The 21,091-nt window shown below is 46.7% G+C and overlaps 1 protein-coding gene across 1 annotated transcript in view; it reads left to right on the top strand.

The window, feature by feature from the left end:
• The window catches only part of RYR2 (ryanodine receptor 2 (cardiac)), a 385,785-nt gene that overhangs the window by 213,435 nt on the left and 151,259 nt on the right, over window positions 1-21,091 (top strand). Inside the window, exons 32-38 of the mRNA XM_012730855.1 lie at window positions 8,639-8,847; window positions 9,307-9,659; window positions 11,691-11,805; window positions 12,593-12,753; window positions 14,461-14,620; window positions 15,869-15,955; window positions 19,261-19,487. Coding sequence (XP_012586309.1) covers window positions 8,639-8,847; window positions 9,307-9,659; window positions 11,691-11,805; window positions 12,593-12,753; window positions 14,461-14,620; window positions 15,869-15,955; window positions 19,261-19,487 — 1,312 coding nt within the window. The remainder of the gene's footprint in view (window positions 1-8,638; window positions 8,848-9,306; window positions 9,660-11,690; window positions 11,806-12,592; window positions 12,754-14,460; window positions 14,621-15,868; window positions 15,956-19,260; window positions 19,488-21,091) is intronic.

The following is a 21,091-nucleotide window of genomic DNA, read 5'->3' on the forward strand; positions in this document are numbered from 1 at the left end:
TGCAGCGTTAGCCTTTGTAAGACTGTTACGTCCACACATAGCACCTGTCTACTCAGAATAAAGAACAGACGCTCTGTCTTGTCAACAGGGCTGGCTCAAGCTTTCTTCTTCAGAAATCTTTTTGTAAGTATGCATGCACACACACACATGCCCACGTATAGCTAACAGATGAGAGTCATTCTTAGCACAAGCTATGTTGCCTGTAATGTAGCTGAAGTTGTAACACTTCAGATTTTACTCAGAGAGGTCTGATAGTCAAGATACCATACCAACGCCATAGCAAGAAACTGCAAGTGATTTTTCCTAACTCATCATGGTCCAGTTTATTAACTAGAGTCAGAGATTTTTGTATGTTGAGTTTGGAACTAAAGCTTAAACAAATTAGCAATAATTTTTACATGGATCACCCCTCAAGGTACTAATTTAGGTGTCTGGTGGAGGTGATTCTTACTGCGTTATCAGGTAGGGAGGGGAATCAGGGTTAGCTGAAATGGAAATAATTACAGTTTCTCACTTGCTTTAATAGCCAATGTAATTATGTCTGTGAGTACTATCTGTGGCAATAAAAAATAAAGCATTTTGATGATGTTAAACTACACCCTCTCAGGCATGGCACAGACACAGAGGCAGGCTAGTTTCTGCAGGATTTAGAGGTGCCATCTTCATAACATCGTTTAGTACTTTAGTGACCACAGTATGTTTCTGTGCTAAAACATAGTTTAAGCCTGTCCTATGTCACTGTTCAAACGTTTAAGAGGATAAGAAAAAGAAATGGGAACTGGTAAGATCTAGAATAAAGGGACTACCATTACTTGCAGATAGAATATGTGTTATGTAAAGAAGACACTGAAGTGTGTATGTGCACAACTAGAAATGATTGAAGCTATCAGTGAGGTATCATTTCCAGACTAGCAGTAAACCCAGAAAGTAAAATTAAAGAGAGGACGCTATTTATAGTAATATCAAGTAGTTTCAGCTAAACTTTTACAGCGGATCTAAGTTCCCTTTGAGTGAAAATTATTCAACTTTATCGAGAGGTTATTAACTTACAGAATCCTGATGAGGAGATGTAACATATGTTGTGAACTGAACTTGATGAGGACACAAAGGATGTGTGAAGGGAAAGGGGTCATTGTCTTCAGAGCTGGTGTTGGGAAGAATTCACACGCACTTGCAAAGAATGGTTGAACCTTGCTCCAACTTCAGACAGCACACAAAAGTCAACTCAAAATGAATTAACGCCTTAACAGTAAGACCCCAATCAACAAAACTCCAAGAAGAAAACAGGGGAAAGTTTGTGGTTCACATATCATCTAGCCTAGTTAGCCAGCTAAAGAAGAATGTCAGCATTTGACTCCCAGATATCAGCTAGGAATGAGTCACAGTTTTTATTTGCTCTGTGTTGTCTTTTCTAACTTATTAAGGATAATTTATTCCTTAAAGAAAGCTCATGGCAATTTCCACAGATGATTGCTAATTATCACTAATTTCAGGAGGAAAAATATGTATGTATGCTCAAGCTACCCCATGTATAAACTTATTTATACGAAGCGCCGAATTCCCCTGAAGTCACGTTAGTAGTTTACGTGACTAGACCCTAGCTCCGTAAGGCGTCCCCCCTTTATTTGCTCTTTGATTTGGCGGGTACTTTCTCTACTCCCTCTTCACTGTCACATAGTATAAACTTCAGGTTCCATCACGAAATACAAATATTATAGTCCAAATTTAGGTAACTAAGCTTTAATTTGAGAAAAGGAAGACAAAACAGTAATAGTCAAACTCAAAATGCAACAGAAAAGACAAAGGAACAGGAGTGAAAATAGGCGGATGCTGTCATTTACCTCACACCTTGATGTCTAGAGGACGTGGCGCAGAGAATTTCCTCTGACACTCACCTTGTCCTCCACATTTCTCCGAAAGAGCCACCTAGGGCAGGAGCTGATGCGCGCCACTGTGACGGTGACTGTACTTTCACGTTCGCTGAGGGTTTGCGCTCTAAAGGGACGGAGTCTCAGCTCGTCCTCCTTAGAAGCCTTGTTGAAATATCGAGTGCAATTCCGTGTAGAGCAAAAGCCACACCCCAATCCAGGAGCCCCGTGCGGGGCCTTCAGTCTTTTACTTTGGGGGTGTTTGGTGGTGAGTCCAGCAGTCCCTGGGCCGGGCACTTCTCCACGCCTCTGGTCAGGGGCTGGACTCGTCGCACTGAATCCCCACGTTGAAGCCGGAGGGGACTGCAGTTGGGCCTTTCAAAAGGCAGAAGAGGCTAGAGGAGACTGTGAGGGTGGCGGCGAGCCCAGACTGGCTGGGTCTGCACACAGTGAAGGAGCCCCAGGGACGTGAGTGCCAGGTGAGGGCGCACAGACAGCCGACTGCCAGGGGAGACCTCGGGGAAACCGAGCCGCTGACCCCTTGACCGGAATGTCCTGTCTCCAGAGCCATCACAGTAAATTCTTTGACTGAAGACAATCAGCCTGTTGTAGTCTTTTAAAACAGGAAATAGTTTCTATTTTTTTTGTCCTTTAAAAAATTATATATATATACATACATACACACATATATATATAATTATATACACATATATAATTTTATATATATATATATTTGCATCATTCTTCATTATGTACATTCTTGTGGGTTTTTTTTTTTAAGATTTATTTATTATGCATACAGAACTGGGGTATAAGCCAGAGGTGCAGGGGCGGTAACAGGATTCACCAGAGACAGAGTAGGGAGCAGGACAGGCAGGTCGATGAAGTACACTGCTGAGGGAGCAGCGGGTGAGTCAGGAGAGGTCTGCCATGCCCTGTGGGTCACATCCGGGGCAGGGAATCGAACTCGCACTGAAGCAACTGAGGCCAGCTTGCAGTGCTGCATCCTCATCCTGTTGCGCCACCAAGGAGGGCCTATTTTTGAGTTTTTTTTTTATTATTATTTTTTTTAATGGCAGCTCCAGCAAGCTAACACACCATCTACCCCCCTGCACGTCCACCACTAATCTAGTTACTGAGTAACTCTGGTGGGCAGAGATATTCATGTTTGAACCGCTTACCTACCTTAATGTAATACAAGTGAGAGTGTCATTTCAAAGATCTCGCCAGATGGTGAACGCAGCTATGTTGTCTGGAGATTACCTGCGTGTTACAATAAGCCGGGGTACAAGCCTCGTGTTACTTAAATGCCTCATTATACAGGAGATTTTTCAAACTTGTCAGCACTCTGTAAGTAAAGATTACCTCAGGACCCTCGGGTTTTGCAACTGTGACAATAATAATTAAACTCAGAAATGGTGCTTTTGCCACGTGAGAGCACAGGGAGAAAACGGAATTCCTGGTGCTGACAGTGCCGTGTGATTTTTTTCCATGGGGGAAAAACGGGAGCCTATATTTGTAATTAAAACAAGCACTGTGGGCCCTCGCTGGTGTTGTCTAATGGACATGTTATACGCGGGGTGAATTGTGAAATGTGTGGTATAGTCAGTGAAGGTCAGTTTCTGTTTAGCTTACACTGACCAGTTAGTTGACAGATAGAATTTATGTATTAATGAAAACAATAAATCAGAAATGTGTTGCATCTATTATATGTATTTGTTGCAAATAGGTGGTTTTGCATATAGTGAATGTATGTTTGAGGAACTAGAATCTTGGGACTATTAATGAATCTCTCTCTGATTGATGAAGAGAAAAATGTAGCATTAAAATGGTTTGCAGGGTCAAAAATAATAATCCTACCGATCTTTATTATTTGGAATGAAGCCAGAGCCAGGAGGACAGTAAGGGGTGTCTCTGTCATGCCACAGCTGGCTCTATACAATCCACGATGGGAGATGCTCCTGCTTCATGGTAACTTCCCTGAGTCCACTTACTAATTCACTTTCTGGGCCAAAATGTAATAGAGGCAAAACATTTCTGAAACCCAGGTCTAGAATGGATTCTTTTTTTTTTTTTAAGATTTATTTATTCGTACAGAACTGGGGTACAGGCCAGAGATGCGGAGGGTGAGAGTATTCACCAGAGACAGAATGGGGTACAGAACAGGCAGAATGACAAAGTACACTGCTGAGGGAAGCAGCGGGCGGGTCAGGAGAGGTCTGCCGCACCATGTAGTCACCTCCGGGGCAGGCGGGGATGGAGCTCATGCGGAAGTGGCTTAAGCTTCTTTGTGCTGCGCTTTAACCCGCTGCACCACCAGGGAGGGCCCTAGAATGGATTCTTAAAGTAATTTTTCTTGTATGGGTCTGGACAAATAATTGTCTTCATGTCCCTGAATGATAGTATTGGACACGATCCCTGGATGCCTCTTCCATTTCTATAGAGCCCACATATCTAAAGCAAATGCATTGTTTTAATATTCCTTTCTGCATTCTTGATTCAAATTCTGGTTTCCCATTTAATCAGCTGTAGGACCCTAGACAAGTGATTTAACATCACTTCGCTTACCTTCAAAAAAATTGTAGCTGGTGTTTAATATAAGTGAGAAAGTTTTTATATACCTGGCACAGTGTAGGTCTCCAGTCACCCTCTTCTGATCAAATAATTTACATTTATATTTTATTATAATATTGGCCATTTTATCTGCTTTTGCAGATAGGGTTATACGTGTGAATTCCTATCTGTATCTCAGAAATTTCAAGGCCTGAGACCGTATGTTCTTATGACAAGCTGGTAGACTTGTGATCTGCTTCCTCTTCTTTTTGTCTTCGCCCCAGTCGGGGATTTCTCGCCAGCGTCACGCTGCCTCTTCCTGTGGCGCTGTTTCCTTTGCAGGGCTGGCACCATCATCACACAGCCCTCTGCTCTGGAGCAGGAAGCTTGTCCACAGAGAAAGGGGAAATTTGTGAGAGCCATCTGCCTTTAGCCATGAGCTGTAGCTACTGTTTTAACAGACTTGCAGTTAGGGTGGGTGTGACTCAGGTCCGAGTAACCAGTTGGATTCATGTGTGCTAACTTAAGATCCACTGCCAGGCTGAAAACTTCCCTTAGATATCATCAGGCTTTGTTACGGTCATGGTGTCAGTTAAGGAAACTGGAATAGAAGAAGGAGACCACAGAGAACAGCAAGCTAGGGCAAGACTTCCGTAGGCTGCGCTAGGTGCGTGAATTCGTAGACATCTCTGTGCTGGAGAGCCTCAACATCATGCTTTGCTATGAAGCAATTATGAAGAGCTGTGTCACCTTGCAACTTGTCTTGTTTAATTTCTGACGATATTACTCAGTCTTGGTCGCATTTGTCATTTCCTGTTTTTAGCCCTACGGAAAAGCACAAAAATGGTTCGATGAACACCTGAACACCATTTACCTAGAATCAAACTGTTATTTTTATTTTGCTGTGTTCGTTTAATCTCTCTCTACAGTTTTATTTTGGGGAGCCCTAAATGTGATTTTTTAAAAGATTTATTTATTTGTGCATACAGAACTGGGGTACAGGCCAGAGGGGCAGGAGCGGTGAGAAGATTCACCAGAGACAGAGTGGGGAGCAGAACGGAGATCAACAAAGTCCACTGCTGAGGGGGTAGCGGGGAGACAGGAGGGGTCTGCTGCGCCCTGGGGCTCACCTCTGGGGCAGGGATTGAACTGGCACTGAGGCGGCTGTGGCCAGGTTGCAGTGCTGCGCCCTAACCCGTTGCGCCACCAAGGAGGGCCCCCTAAACGCGGTTTTTAACGACTGCGCATGTTTAACTATAATGGTATAATTAACCGTTACTGTTTTCCTCCAAATTCATTTTGTGCAGTGAGCTTCCACATTAAGCACTATACGTAGGGACCCCATTTTAAACCAGAACCCTGCAGCGTGGGTGTGACAGAAGAAGGGTTGCGGTCTAGAGGATGTAAGTGCTTGCCGAAGGTCAAATAGCCAGGTCTGCTGTTTTCAGCTTCTGGCACACAGTGGCTTGCTGCCCCCACGAACTGGTGGGGCAGAGACTAGAGTCCACGTCTCTTGGGAAGTTATGTTCTCAGTCATTTCCTGCTTCGGCCGCCTGCCATCTGCTGGAATGCTGGCTGCCCTGTAAATCTCTCTCTCCTCTCTCCCTTCTGCTCACAGCATGCCATCTGACCTTAGATGGGTCAGCAGGTTATTTTTGATGTTATTTCTTTACTTCCACCTCTCTCTAGACTGAGAATCTCTTGCTGGGAGGGGGCTGTCTCTATGTAACTGACCTTTTGTTCTCAGCTTCTGGCTCACTGGAGCTGTTCAATTAATATTTAGCAGATAAAGAAAGTTTCTTAATGTGCATTATTTGCTTGGCACAACTCATCACGTACCAGCATTGAGAACCTGAGCTTCAACAAACTGAACAGCACATCATTTGGCCATTTTATATCCATATCACTCAGGCGTTTCCATGTGAGCAAGAGAAGTATGTCCCATTCTATTAAGTGGACATTTTATTTTTACTAAGCCTGTCCTTTGTTTTCAAATAAAAAGCCAGGAGTCACATCTTTGTTTCCTGAAATGACATTTATTGTAAATATTTCTGCTAAATGTTAATGAAATTTCGAGAACCAGATTTTTCACAGATTTGTATACAACACTAATATATATATAACACTACCTTTTTTAAAAATGAAATTATTTGAAACCTGCAGAAAAGTCTGGATATTAATAACAACAACCCTGAGATCTTTTATGCAGATATGTATAGGTTCACTTATATGGTACGAAATCCTTGTACATATAAAGTTATATGCACACTTACGTGGTAGGAAATCCTTGTACATATAAAATGATTTGAAAGAAATCGATGCTTACATTTCTAAGGTCGTACCCCTTGGTTTTTGTCAAGGAGATGTCAGATTCTCCAGTGTGCAAATGTCGCTCAGGCTGTCTCAGATCTGCTGTGTTTCCAAGCCCCTGTCTTTGATGCCTGGGGATGCTTATTTCAAGCAGCTTTCCTGACTCACTGCTTCAAGACCTATCACAGCTGCAGGTACAGTTGCAGGGGGATTTATTTGTACCAAGAAACCATCATTCACCCTTACTTCAACTCAGCTGGGTGCTAGCAGTGTTATGGAACCTTTTATCTGAGTGTGTTTGGATGAACACAAATGATATGATGAATTATTGGATTAATTGGTATCATCTTTTGCTGTTTTAAAGGCTATGGATTGCTTTTGCTACCACTCATTTCAATAAGGGAAGAAAAATTAATCATGATAGAAGAAAATTATTGTCATGTTATGATCTACTTTTTTTTTGTTCTACAAGTTCGATCTATATTTGTCAATGCATTCCAATACTGACCTTGTTTATTTGTTACAGAACTTTTGTTTAAAATGTTATGGGAAAAAAAATTAAACATGCTTAAGCATAAACCACCCCATCAATGAAAAACATTATCTCATCGCCTTGCTAGGTGTCTGATTCCAAAGAACTCAAAGAAACAATTAGCAGTATTAATCTAGTTTCCCCTTTTTATTCACTAGTAGAAAAGATTTATTAACTCTGCTACACATTAGATTAGCTTATGAAATATTTGATTTGATTTTCCCCTGTTGCTCATTGCTCTTGCTTTTGATTTAGCTCCTTGTTTACTTTGATTAATCTTTTTTAATCTCACATCTTAATTATTTAGGTTGGAAGTGAGTTATCCTATTTAATCGACAGTGGTAGTAGCATCAAAGAGAAGAAGACAAAAGAGTTTCAATAGGATTTTTAGCATCTGCTTCTGAATATTTAATTATTTCTATTTTTTCATGCTTCTATCTGGTGTATCCAGAGAATAGAGGCACAATTATCTTCAAACATCAAAAGCAGCTATCAGTGAATGAATGTATTTTAAAATGTTGCCTCCATTTGAGTCAATGTTTTGTGTCCTTTAGGTAGGTCCCTAGGAGAGGACTTGCTGGGTCATATGGAAGTTCCATGTTTAGCAGTTTGAGAAACATCCACACAACTTTCCATACTGGTTGGAGCAGTTTGCATTCCCACCAGCAGTGTAGGAGGAGAGGGGACAGGATCAACACTGGGGCGGGAAGAGCACACAGGACTCTGGTGATGACATAGGAGTGAATTGGTGGTGGGAAGCCCACGGGCTTACAACCAAGATGAAAACATGTTCAGAATGAAGACTGTTGTAAAATGTGTGTGTGTGTGTGTGTATACATATTTAAAATTTAAAAAAATTGTTGTGTCCAGTCCTTTTTACTTTGAATTGTATGTAAAGAAACAACTCAGACTGTGTCTCATGTTTGAACACTTCAGGCTCTTGAGTAACACAGGAAAGCAGCACCTTTTGGGGCTCCTTTCTCAGGGTCCTGGTAAGAGAGCCCCATGTCCTGCGGAGCCAGGAGGCTGTAAGACAGGGCCTCCTAGGGCTGTGTCCACAGGAGCTGTGTGGACGAGGGGTGCTGAATAGTTCCCTACTTTACAGAAGCCCAAGGGGAGGAAGGGATATAACTAGGGGTTCAGGGGTCACGTTTAGTCAATTATGATACCAAAATCAAATACTGGTCTTCTGACCCTTACATTTGACACTTAATGTCAGTCGTGTCTTAGTGTTGTCTTACTGTCTTATCTTACTGTTTTCACCATAAGGCAAGAATTTTACCATGAGAATTGTGGAGCAGTATTTTTGCTAATAACTGTGAACAGTACCTCAGAGCTATCATGCTGAAGGTTTTGACTTTTTTCTTCTTTCCAGGATTCATACCTGTATGTAGCCTTGGAGTGGCTCAAGTGGGCAGGATGAACTTTGGAAAGGATGTCAGCACCTTGAAATATTTTACCATCTGTGGCTTGCAAGAGGGCTATGAACCATTTGCTGTTAATACAAACAGGGATATTACCATGTGGCTAAGCAAGAGGCTTCCTCAGTTCCTCCAAGTTCCATCCAACCACGAACATATTGAGGTTTGCTTTGTCTTTAAAAATCAGATCATTGCCCAAAGACAGGAGGGGTTATCCTTACATGGGTGAGTTCCTACTTGGAAATTGTGGTTACTTAAAATGGCGACCTTGATGTATTCCACAGTAGAGGAATCTTAGCATTGGGTTAACTTCTGATTTTAGTTTCATTAGAAGTGACCCAATATTTAATTTAGTCATTGTCTAGTTTATGAGCTTAATCTGAATATATGCAACAACAGAGGGATTTCTCAAGCCATTATCTGAGCTAGAAGCAGAACATTGATTCTGTCACCCCAAGCTCCCTGTGATGTATCTTCTCATTTATACAAGGATGGCATCTGTGGGCTCTACCTGGGCTTTCAAAGGCATAGTACATAGTACGTGCGAGTGCTGGTGGATCTTTAGAATCAGGAAGTCAGTGACAATGGCTAGGGTTTGATCGGCTGCGTCTTCATTTGCCAGGTGACCAGGATAGATGGCACCATAGACAGTTCCCCGTGCCTGAAGGTCACGCAGAAATCCTTCGGCGCCCAGAACAGCAGCACCGACATCATGTTCTACCGCCTGAGCATGCCCATCGAATGTGCCGAGGCCTTCTCCAAGACTGCGGCGGGGGGGCTCCCCGGGGCTGGTCTTTTTGGGCCCAAGAGTGATTTGGAAGATTATGATGCAGACTCCGACTTTGAGGTTCTGATGAAGACAGCTCATGGCCATCTGGTTCCTGATCGCGTTGACAAAGACAAAGAAGCTACAAAACCAGAGTTTAATAACCACAAAGATTATGCTCAGGAAAAGCCTTCTCGTCTGAAACAAAGGTCACTGATAGATGGAGAATGATTTTAAATATAGCCTCATTCTGGGGGGTGGGGTGGAAGGGCCGGGCTCAGTGGCAGTTAAGACATTTCCCAGTGTCTGTTTGTCTTATTCCTCCTTTCCATACCAAGGATTCTACAGACAATAAGCCTGCTTGTCATCTTACTTTTAACCACAGACATGATCTGTCGAAAGACTTGAGGCTTTTTTTTTTTTTTATGGTGGTAAAATCCACATTACAAATGTTTACCATTTTTAGCTGTCTAGGTCAGTAGCGTTAAATCTGTTCCGTTGTCCGGAGGTAGGTCTCCGAGCTTCGTCCTCTCACAGAACATAGCAGCTCTCCTTTTGCACCACCCTTTCCCCTGGAAAATGCCTGTCTTTTTTGTTTCTGTGAACTTTCCTCAGGCTCCTGATGTAGTGGAATCACACAGAAATTCTCTCTTGGTAACTTGGTTCATTTAATGCGACGTTTTCGAGGTTCAGTGACATTGTAGGTTTGTCAGAGCTCGAGTTTCCTTTGCATTGTAGGGATGGATGATGGGGTTAGTACACCACATCCTGCTCATTCATTCACTCTTTGATGGACATTTGGGGTGTTTGCACCTCTCAGCGATTGTGACTATTGATGCTGTGAACATGGGTAAGCAAAGATCACTCCAAGATCTTACTTGCAGTTCTGTGTATACCCTGAAGGGCTTGCGGGCAGTTCTGTTGCTCTGTTTCACTGTACTATGCTCAGTACAGGGATTTCCAGTTTCTCTGTGACCTTCTCAACCCTTACAACTTTTTTTTTTAATAACAGGCCTAGTGGTTGCTATGTGATATGTCATTGTGGTTTTTATTTACATTTCCCATGTTTAGTGCTGTTGGGCATCTTGTCACATGCTGATGGCTATTCGCGTATTATTTGGCAAATGGCTGTTCAGGTTCTGTGCCTGTTTTTGATGGTGTTGTCAGCTTTTTGTTGAGTGGTTGGAGTTCTTTATATATTCTGGATATTAACCCCTCATCAGATTTATGATTTATAAGAGTTAGTTCTTTTTAAAAAAATTACTTATTTATGCACACAAGAGCTGGGGTGTAGGCTAGAGATGCAGGCATGGGGGTGGGGATGAGAGGATTCACCAGAGCAGAGTCGGGGGCAGAACAGGCAGATCCACTGAAATGCTGAAGGGAGCAGTGGGCAGGATAGGAGAGGTCAGCTGCACCATGTGGGTCACTCCCTAGCTGGGGATCAAACTCTTGTTGCAGTGGCTGTGGATAGCTCCATAGGGCTGAGATCTAACCACTTGCTCTACCAGGGAGGACCAAGAGTTAGGTTTTTTTTTTTTTTTTTTTTTTAAAGATTTATTTATTTATTCATACAGAACTGGGGTACAGGCCAGAGGCTCAGGGGCGGTGAGAGGCTTCACCAGAGACAGAGTGGGGAGCAGAACAGGCAGATGGACGAAGTACACTGCTGAGGGGAGCAGCGGGCGGGCCAGGAGAGGTCTGGCTCGCCATGTGGTCTCCTCCGGGGCAGGCTGCAGGCGGGAATCGAACTCATGCGGAAGTGGCTTCAGATTCTCAGTGCTGCGCTTTAACCCGCTGCGCCACCAGGGAAGGCCAAGAGTTAGGTTTTTTAAGCTGCCTATATGGAATTTTTTTTGGCTGAAATTTAAAGAACATTCTCTCCAAAGAATTTTGGTTTTTTGTGGACAAGAAAGCACAATTCTAGCAATCATTCTTGTTCTTAATTTGAATAGCTCACCCTCAGCATGATTAGCACTGGTTGGATAGATATTGGTTATCTGTTGTGAATACCTGGCACTGCAGAGTATTGAGCCGCCGCTCTGGCCTCAGCCACCAGATGCCAGTGGTAATCGTCCCACGTTGTGACAAGCAAAAATCTTGTTTAGGAAGCAAATGTCCTTTAGGAAGCAAAATCCCTCTGGTTAAAGCCACTTTACTAAATTGATTTTTTGTTCATGATGAAGTAGGCAAAACAATTTATGTATGTGGCTTATTCTTAGTGCTCTAATATATTTCAGATTTTTGCTTAGAAGAACAAAACCAGATTATAGCACAAGCCATTCCGCAAGACTCACAGAAGATGTCCTCGCCGATGACCGGGACGACTACGAGTACTTGATGCAGACATCCACGGTACGAGGTCGCGGCCCTGTCCTTCGTTGCTCTCAGGTCACGCTTTTCATTTCAGACGGTCCACTGAGAGTCGCCATGTTAGCTGGCTTATTTGGAAATAACTAATTGCTTATATTTGTAGGACTTAAAACTGAATATTATGTTCTGTGAGAACTCTCTTAGGGGAAATGTCCTTAGCGATACCCTTCATCCTGAGTTATGCTGTGTTATGCGTTGGCAGAAATTCAATCTGCCACTTCATTTTTTCAAGTAAATATAATTTTCCTTGTTTTACTGAGATGCCTGTAAAAGATCATTTATCACTCTTTGTTAGAAATCATTTTGCTTTCTGCCACTTGAAGTGTTCAAAACATTTCTTCTCCAAATGCCAGGTGGGATATATGTAGAGAGAGTTATGCTCCTTGTAGATACGTTTGATTTTCACATATTCGATCTAAACTATGCCAGAGTGATTTTATGGTGTGAAAATGTGTTAGTAGTAGGCAAAGCAAAAGATACTGAGGAGGTGAGTGACATGCCCATACTGGCAATTATAAAAAACCTCCCAAACATTGACCGGTTTGCTCAGAGGTACTCATTCCTTTTTCTTTTTCCGATTACTTCTGACTAGACGAAGTCTCTGTTTCAGGAGTGTTGTCATCTTGTCATCCGTCCTCCATACCTGTAACATTTTGATAAGGCCATGTGACTGAAATACAGAAATTATAGCCTTAGCAACTCAAAGATTTTACAGATGGAAGCTTTGTTTTTGCCCCTCCACTAACACTCGGTTTTGCTGTCTTGACAGTACTACTACTCAGTGAGAATCTTCCCGGGGCAAGAGCCAGCTAACGTCTGGGTGGGCTGGATTACGTCAGATTTCCACCAGTACGACACAGGCTTTGACTTGGACAGAGTGCGAACAGTAACCGTTACGCTAGGAGATGAAAAAGGAAAAGTGCACGAAAGGTTGGTATTCCTCGAATTTTTCCATGGAATCTGATAAAAATGTTGATAAATATAGGTGTGATTTTTTGTCTTGAATTTCATATTCAGGCTAACCTTCTACTTGCAGGATCACTCTATTCAGTGTCCTTTTGTGTCCTGCATAAGCCATTCAGACATCTGAATATATTAAAGGTGAAAAACAATATAAAGTAAGAGCAGTGCATCCGGTTTGGGTAATGACCATATTGCCTCAGGTGATTTACTCAGACTAACCGCTCTGTAGTTAACCTTGGCCACGGGATTAAGATGGGTGACTGAAAACCACAGCGTACAGTCAGATATGTAGCCTGGGAGCTGGTTATGGTGGGGAGAGAAAGCGGACATGGTGTGGGCTGGTAGTTGAGACGAGGCGGACACATTTGAACTCAGACTGAGGAGCGGTGGGTTCTTTCCTCAGCTTTGCCATTGACTCGCTGTGTGGCTTTGGGTAAGTCACTTACACTTTCTGTGCCATCCTTTTTCATTTGTAAAACAAACCAAACTCAAACCAAACCTTCAAAAAAGTGCAGAAGGCTATCTTCCTTGCAGAATAAGACAAGAGAAGATCTGACCATTTGCATCTACCTTTGTGCCATGCATCCTCTCTGATCTGCTGTGACAGGGCTCATGGAAAGAGTGTGTCAGAATGTCGCTTTTCTTTTTAGCTGCCCCATCATTTTTGATCACTGGAAGCTCACTCTCCTGCCTCTGGGGTGCAATGGCCTTCAACTTGAGACTGAGTCTAGCGAGAGTCTCGAGTGAAAGAGCGTTATTTACATCAGTGTCGGGGCCCCAGCCACTTGTCTCCAGGAGTTCCTGGGGCTCGTGTGTTTTTTCACAAATGGCTACTGTGCACGGCACACCCCACTACAGAGATGGGGGGCCAGCTAGATGATTGTGCTCTAGGAAGCAGAAGCCAGGGGCGGGTTGTCGAATCGTAGGTCAGTCGCACCAGGAAACACAGTGGTGGTGGTGGAACAAGTGACTGGCTCAGCTTTCTTCTCTTCCTCCTACTTGCCTGCCTTTAGCTTTTTTGCTTGTCTGATACATTCGCTGTACAGTGACGGTCATGGGAGGGAGGTGAAGCTTACATGAATTGCGTATGTCACCTCCGGTAAAGTTTAAGACAAAGGTGACATTGAGGTTGGGCTTTGTTGTTGAGATCATTGATGTTTGTCCACACACAGATCTCTGGGGCTGTCCACAGAGAGGCATCCTTTTAGCCCACTTTGAAACACATGGAATCTGCGGTTAGATCATTTAGAATTTGTCCGGAGACTTGTGTCGTTTGAAAAGGGACGTTTCTCATCTTAGAGCGAGTGGTTAGAAAAAGCCTGAGAATGACAGCTACAAATTTGGATGAGAAGTTAGTGGTTAAACTTTTTTGAACCTCAGACAAAGGTCCAGTTTGGTTTGAGTTTTTGGAGGGAAGGTGTAGATCAGCTCTCACTCGGTTCCGACTGGCGGCCCTGTCTCTACTGGGTGCGAAGCTCAGAGACACGTCAGGCCTGATTCGGGGTAGCCGCGGGTCGGCGGCGTCTTGCTCAGAACCAGAACGGGCCCATGTGCACCTCTCCATTGCAGCATGAGCTTGTTGCCTGCGCAGCCTTACTTAGGTGTAGTTTGCCGACTAGACCCGCTTTGGCCATCTGCGCTCGTACAAAGGTGAAATGTTCTTTTGCAATTCAGCATCAAACGCAGCAACTGCTACATGGTGTGCGCGGGGGAGACCATGAGCCCCGGGCAAGGGCGCAGCAGCGGCGGGCTGGAGATCGGCTGCGTGGTGGATGCTGCCAGCGGGCTGCTCACCTTCACCGCCAACGGCAAGGAGCTGAGCACCTACTATCAGGTACCCCGACCCCCACCTGGGGAGGAGCCTGCTTCTCCCTTCCAGGATGACTACACACTTGAAGAAATTAAGAAAAGAGATGAGTTGTGCACCTTTGCCTCCTTTGAATCATCGTGTCATCGTCTTTGTGAGGAAACAGCACGTCCCTCCCAGATGTTCTCGTAGTCATGACTTAAAACACTCCAAATACGGGTCCTCCCTGGTGGCAGCGGGTGAAAGGGCAGCACTGAGAAGCTAAAGCCACTTAAGCACGAGTTCGATCCCTGCCCGGGAGGTGACCCACAGGGCGCGGCAGACCTCTCCTGATCACCCGCTGCTCCCCTCAGCAGTGTACCTCGTCCATCTGTCTGTTCTGCTCCCCACTCTGTCTCTGGGGAAGCCTCTCACTCCCTCTGCACCTCTGGCCTGTACCCCAGTTCTGTGTGCAGAAATAAACAAATTTTTCCCAAAAATACCCCAAATAACATTTGAAAGAGGATGTCACTGTGAAAGGAGCATTGTTTGGTCTCCTGTGAGAAGTGCTTGTGTCGTTAGGAAGAACATAAGAATCCCTGTGTTCTGATTTAGACTATTATTTGTATTTTGTTTAAGATTTATTTATTATGCATACAGAACTGGGGTACAGGCTAGAGGTGCAGGGGTTGGGGGGGTGAGAGGATTCACCAGAAGCAGAGTGGGAGCAGAACAGCTGATGGACTGAAACAGTGCTGAGGGGGCAGCGGGGAGACAGGACGGAGCTGCTGCACCCGGGGATGGAACCCGTGCTGCAGTGGCTGTGGACAGCTTCACAGTGCTGTTCTCTAACCCCTTGTGTCACCAGGGAGGGCCCTATGCTATTATTATTTTTTCCCATCTCATTTTTTTATTATAATAATTTATTTTTACATCATTTTGTGCCGTTTCCCATCTCAGTTGTAATCCCCGTGGGCTTCCCATCACCAATCACCCATGTGCCATCACCATAGACCTGTGCACCCCCCATTTTTGATCCCAAACCCCACTCCACCCCCATGAAATGTCTCAGTATATAATTGTTCATTATTATTCCCTTCCCCCTGGTCCTTTATGCTCCTGCTATGAGTGAAACCATCCAGTATTTTTCTTCTTCTTTCTGGCTTATCTCACTCAGCATGATCTCTTCTAGCTCCATCCATGTTGCTGCAAAAGACATGAGTTCATCCTTTTCGATTGCTGAGTAAAATTCCATTGTGCTTATACTATTTTTTAAAATGCATTTGTTTATTTCAGGTGGAGCCAAGTACCAAATTGTTTCCTGCAGTTTTTGCACAAGCCACAAGCCCCAATGTTTTTCAGTTTGAGCTGGGGAGAATAAAGGTAAGGCTCATTCCTGAGCATATCTTTGGGTGGCTGGCTAGAACTTAGTTTTTATTGAATGAATTCAGTGTTTTATTCGTAGTGATGTTTGTCAAGCACAGCATTCACTAAGAGAAATGTAGCCATGACTGAAAATTCTGTAGCCTTTTAAGTCACAAGGGGAACCTCAATTCACTAAAAAGGGGTTACTCTTTGGTCATTATAAATAGACAATGCAATAAAACTAGGCTGACAGACATTCAGAAGGCCCAATTATAGAGAGATCAGTAGTCTGAACTTGTAGGTGAGCTAGTGAATGGGCTTCAATAGTTGGAAGTATGCTGCATGATTGTAGACGCTAGAATGGAGGCCTATGTAGAATGCTCGGGAACAGGAGTGAAAGAAGAGCTGAGGTGAATGCATGACTCAGGTGGAACTAAGTGTGCACATGGCATTAGGCTGATACTCCGCTGTTGAACAGGAGTTCTCTGGGCCCACACTAGGAAAAGGCATTCTAGGTAGAGCGGAAGCGAAGAAATTACCTAAGCGTGAACATGCTGAAGGCTAAGGAATTCTGTGCAACTGTAGCTAACAGCAGACACCTCAGATACTGCTGGTGATAATTTGGATAAAGGGTAGACCAAGTTCAGCTCAGAAAGGCTCACATGCCACTCTAAGAAGCTGGCATCTTTTATATAGACAGTGGCCATGAGTGGGAGTTTGAAGCAGAGGATATGGAATCGTAATGTGGAATTCTAACTGACGCTCGCAAGGAGAGCGGGGAGTAATGACCTGGTTTCAGCGATTTGATATTGTTGACGTGGGGGACGACGTCGAGAGCCTGAAAGGGACCATGGAGAGGGCGACGAGAAGGCAGTTTAGAGCAGGACTTCACATTACAGTGGACTGGATTCATAGAGTCCTGTTGATGAAGGGGATACTGGGTATCCGACAGCGAGATAAACTCAGCAGCCGGGGGGGTTAATACAGCACCCGAGGAGCTAGTTGGAGCTCAGGGAAAGGGATTGCATTTTGCAGTTGTAAAAACTGAGATGCCAGGGAAAGACCAGGCTGAATGCAGGGGCCCAGCGCCCTGCATGGCCCGGACTCCCGGCTTCACTGAAGTGGACTGTCTGCTCTCACCGACAGTGAGACTCGGCCTCTATCTAGTTAGGAGAATTTCAGTGACTTGCCAGCAGAATTTCTGCAAAAAGATGGAAGAAGCTGTCTCAGCATGAATTCAACACAGGAAATGAGGAGACAGCACATTTGGATGTTTTTTAAAATAAAATTGCACTGCAAATCGGTAGTTTTCCAAACGCTCACCACACACTGGCTGTGGACGTTCCCATTTAGGTGTTTTATAGCGGGGCCGCGTGGGCATGCTGGACGGAGCTGCTGCTCCCCTCCCCGTCACCGGGCTGTGAGCTCGTCTGCTCTGTGCTAGTTGAGAGCACGTCCCATTGCACAGACCCCGTCTCAGGGAGTGACCCCGGCTTCCCGCGGCAGCCCATTCTGCATCCCGGTCTCACCGCAGCGACCCTCCCCAGTGCGCTGCCTCCCCGCGCGGCAGCTGCCCACCTTGCTCTCAGTCACCGTCACGCCTCGTCGCATCACCCCGAGTCTCCTCACAAGGTGTCTCTCCTTTATCCCGGTCGGCTGATTATCACACAGCCTCCAGACTGTCTTGGTCTGAAGTATCTATTCATTATTCCGCTTGAAAGCCCAGACACCTGCTCTTCCTGAATGCAAACAGTAGATGTCTTGCAGGGTTCTCAAGTCCTCAAAGGTCAGTTCCCGCTCTGCCTTCACGGACCGTGGCTCTCTCCAGCCACACTGACCTTCGGCTCCTCCTCAGACTTGCTGTGAGCTTGCTTGCCATGTGCTTAGCATTGCATAGGAGACCCCTCCCCCCACACTAATCCCCTCTCCCCAAGCCCCCCTACCGTCACAGCCCCAAACCCTACCCCCACACCCAACACTCTTCCCCTCACACACAACACCTCCACACCCAAACCCCAACCCCTCCCACACACACCCAACCCCCTCACCCTCACACCCAACCCCTCCCTCACACACACAACACCCCAACCCCTCCGCCACACACCCAACCCCTTCCACCACACCCAACACCCTTCCTCACACACCCAACATCTCCACACCCAACCCCTCCCCCACATAGCCAATCCTTCCTCACACACCCAAAAGCCCCCACACCCAACACCCCACCAACACCCCCCCACACACACCCCTATGCTGTTTCCCTTTGAGTTTTCTTTCAGTCTCGGTTCTCAGTGACGCCCATTCTGGTCTAATTTTTTATGGCTGCCCTGAACTCTGATTCTTCCATCTTGCACTGATTTTGCTTATTTTCTGTCTCCAGTTACAAAGGGAAAATGAACAGACAACTATAAAGCAGAGGTGTTCTGCAGGGGTGGAGTCAAGGTGGGAGAGCTCAGCGCCCTGGAGGTGGCGCCCACGCGCTGGGGTTGGGGGTTCCACGGCGGCTGCCCAAGAGAAGACAGGGACATTGTAGGGAAAAAAAAACACGTAAAAACAGAGTGGAAGGTGTGCAAGGGCGGGGCTGTTGCCTCTTGTCACTGACATTTCCTCAGCAAAGCACAGTGCCCAGCTTCCCCCGCTAGCCTGGGAGCAAGGACAGAAGTGTGAGGCTGAGGCCGGCGAGGAGTGCAGGGGCGAAGGCTGTGGAGGAGGGGGACGGACACTGATGGGCGAGAACCGCACGTCAGGCGGGCTGAGGAAGATGGCCCTGAAGGAAGGACTGGGCTGAGCCTGACGGTCTCAGACGAAGGCGAGCGGCAGGTGCGAGTGCAGAGGAAGGCCAAGGGGACGGCGGTTGGTTAGCGCCGGGTTGGGTCCGCTTTCCTGTTTGCCAGGGAGAGCCGTCAGGCTGTCTGGCGCGTGCTGCCTGTAAACCTGTGAGGGAGTGAATGGTAGAGGGCGGGAGGCCAGGAGAGAGAGGCGGCAAGAGAAGGGGAGGTAGCCTCCAGGAAACTCCCTGTGAAGCAGCTCAACCTTGCAGGTTCCCCCAGAGCCAGCGTGTGGAGAGACAGGAGCTGAGCTTGCCAGTGCAGTGGCCATAGGGCGCGTGGGAGAGAGCCAGCCCCCTCCTGTCCGGGAACTTGGGGCCCCTCCTGGTGTTTTCCCCACTTGCCCTCGCGGGAGCTCGTCAGCCGTCTCCCCAGTTCTCAGTGGCTGTTCTCAACACCAAATGCGTCTGGAGCACGTTTCTGTGCAGAACTCTGGTTTCTGCTTCACCCAGCCCGGGGGCGCGAAGTCATCTCCCCTCTGCCTTCCGCCCCCAGAACGTGATGCCTCTCTCCGCCGGACTGTTCAAGAGCGAGCACAGGAACCCGGTGCCGCAGTGCCCGCCCCGCCTCCACGTGCAGTTCCTGTCCCACGTCCTGTGGAGCAGGATGCCCAACCAGTTCCTCAAGGTGGACGTCTCCCGGATCAGCGAGCGCCAGGGCTGGCTCGTGCAGTGCTTGGACCCGCTGCAGTTCATGTCTCTCCACATCCCGGAGGAGAACAGGTCAGCCCTGCGTCCTGCACTGTCGCCTGGGCCCTGCGAGTCAGGCCACGGCTGGGCCTGCGGCCGTGCTTCTGGGAACAAGGCAAGGCTGAAAACGGCCCCGTGGGGCATGGCAGGGAGACAGCCCCCTGCCCACATTCACTTGAAATCCGTTTCTCAGTCCCTGATGCGAATGTAACACGCAGCTGGGAGGTGGTCGGGAGCTGGGCTCTTTCCACACTCGTGCTGGCGTGGCGAGAGCAGGCAGAGATCCGGGCAGCCCTGCCTGAGCAGAGCCCGGCGCCACCAGATACCAGAAGTGAAGTCATACAGGTCTTCCTTCAGCCCTTTAGTTGACACATGTGGAGCAGAGGCTCGGAGACATTTGTGAGGGAAAACTGAAAATATACTGAGGGTTTGGGAAATGGTGCGGCGCATCTCTGGCACAGTGACGCGTAGACAGCTGCACACACGCGTGTTCTGACTCTGATGCCACTCCGTCGTCGTGTCCCGCACCGGGGGTGAGGTGGAGGGCGCAAGGGGTCCACGCCCTCATGGTTGGAAAGTTGCAACCTGAAACACTACTGGGAATCTTGTTAAGCACCTAGGACTGTTTATTTTAAAATCTGTTGCCATTAAAATGCCACAGACAGCAGTCTGGCGGTATGGTGTTGCTCCATTCCAGCAGGAGCCAGCACCTTATCTGAAGTGAGAGCAGAGCTTTTACCTGGGCTCCTGGGGAATTTGGGGAGCGCCACTGGGGCAGGCTCTTAGAGGTGCTCCAGGGTCGGGGACAGTTCACTCTGTGCTGCTCACAGGGGGACTGGCAGGGGCCCTGTGCAGCCACGGGACAGCCCTTCTCCTTGAAACCAGGGTCCCACGGCGGTTACTGTTCTGAGTGGACTGGCAGCCTCTTTCCGAGCTCCCCAAAGTCCAAGTATCAGGAGAGTGGACTAAGGAGGGTGCTGTATGCAGTTGTAAACCTGTGAGCTTGTCACTGAGGGGCACCGAGGGACCCCAGACTTAAGGGGTCCCTGGTTTAATGTCTTTTTTTTTTTTTAAAGATTTATTTATTTATTCATACAGAACTGGGGTACAGGCCAGAGGCTCAGGGGCGATGAGAGGCTTCACCAGAGACAGAGTGGGGAGCAGAACAGGCAGATCGACGAAGTACACTGCTGAGGGGAGCAGCGGGCGGGTCAGGAGAGGTCTGGCTCGCCATGTGGTCTCCTCCGGGGCAGGCGGCAGGCGGGAATCGAACTCATACGGAAGTGGCTTCAGATTCTCAGTGCTGTGCTTTAACCCGCTGCGCCACCAGGGAGGGCCGGTTTAATGTCTTTTTTAAAGATTTATTTATTTATGCTACAAGAACTGGGGTCCAGGCCAGAAGTACAGGGGGTGAGAAGACTCCCCAGAGACAGAGTGGGGAGCGGAGCAGGCGGCTCTAGTGAAAACCACTGCTGAGGGGAGGGGTCTGCCTCCCCTGTGGGTCCCTCCCTGGTTGGGGATGGAACTCATGCTGCAGTGGCTGCGGACCGCTTCCTAGTGCTGGGCTCTCACCACTGGTGCCACCAGGGAGGGCCCAGGTGCGCGTGATTTAAATAGAGATTTTGCCACCTGCCACA

Source organism: Condylura cristata, unplaced genomic scaffold, assembly GCF_000260355.1.
Source record: "Condylura cristata isolate star-nosed mole 26May11 unplaced genomic scaffold, ConCri1.0 scaffold00029, whole genome shotgun sequence".
NCBI classification, from domain to species: Eukaryota; Metazoa; Chordata; class Mammalia; order Eulipotyphla; family Talpidae; genus Condylura; species Condylura cristata.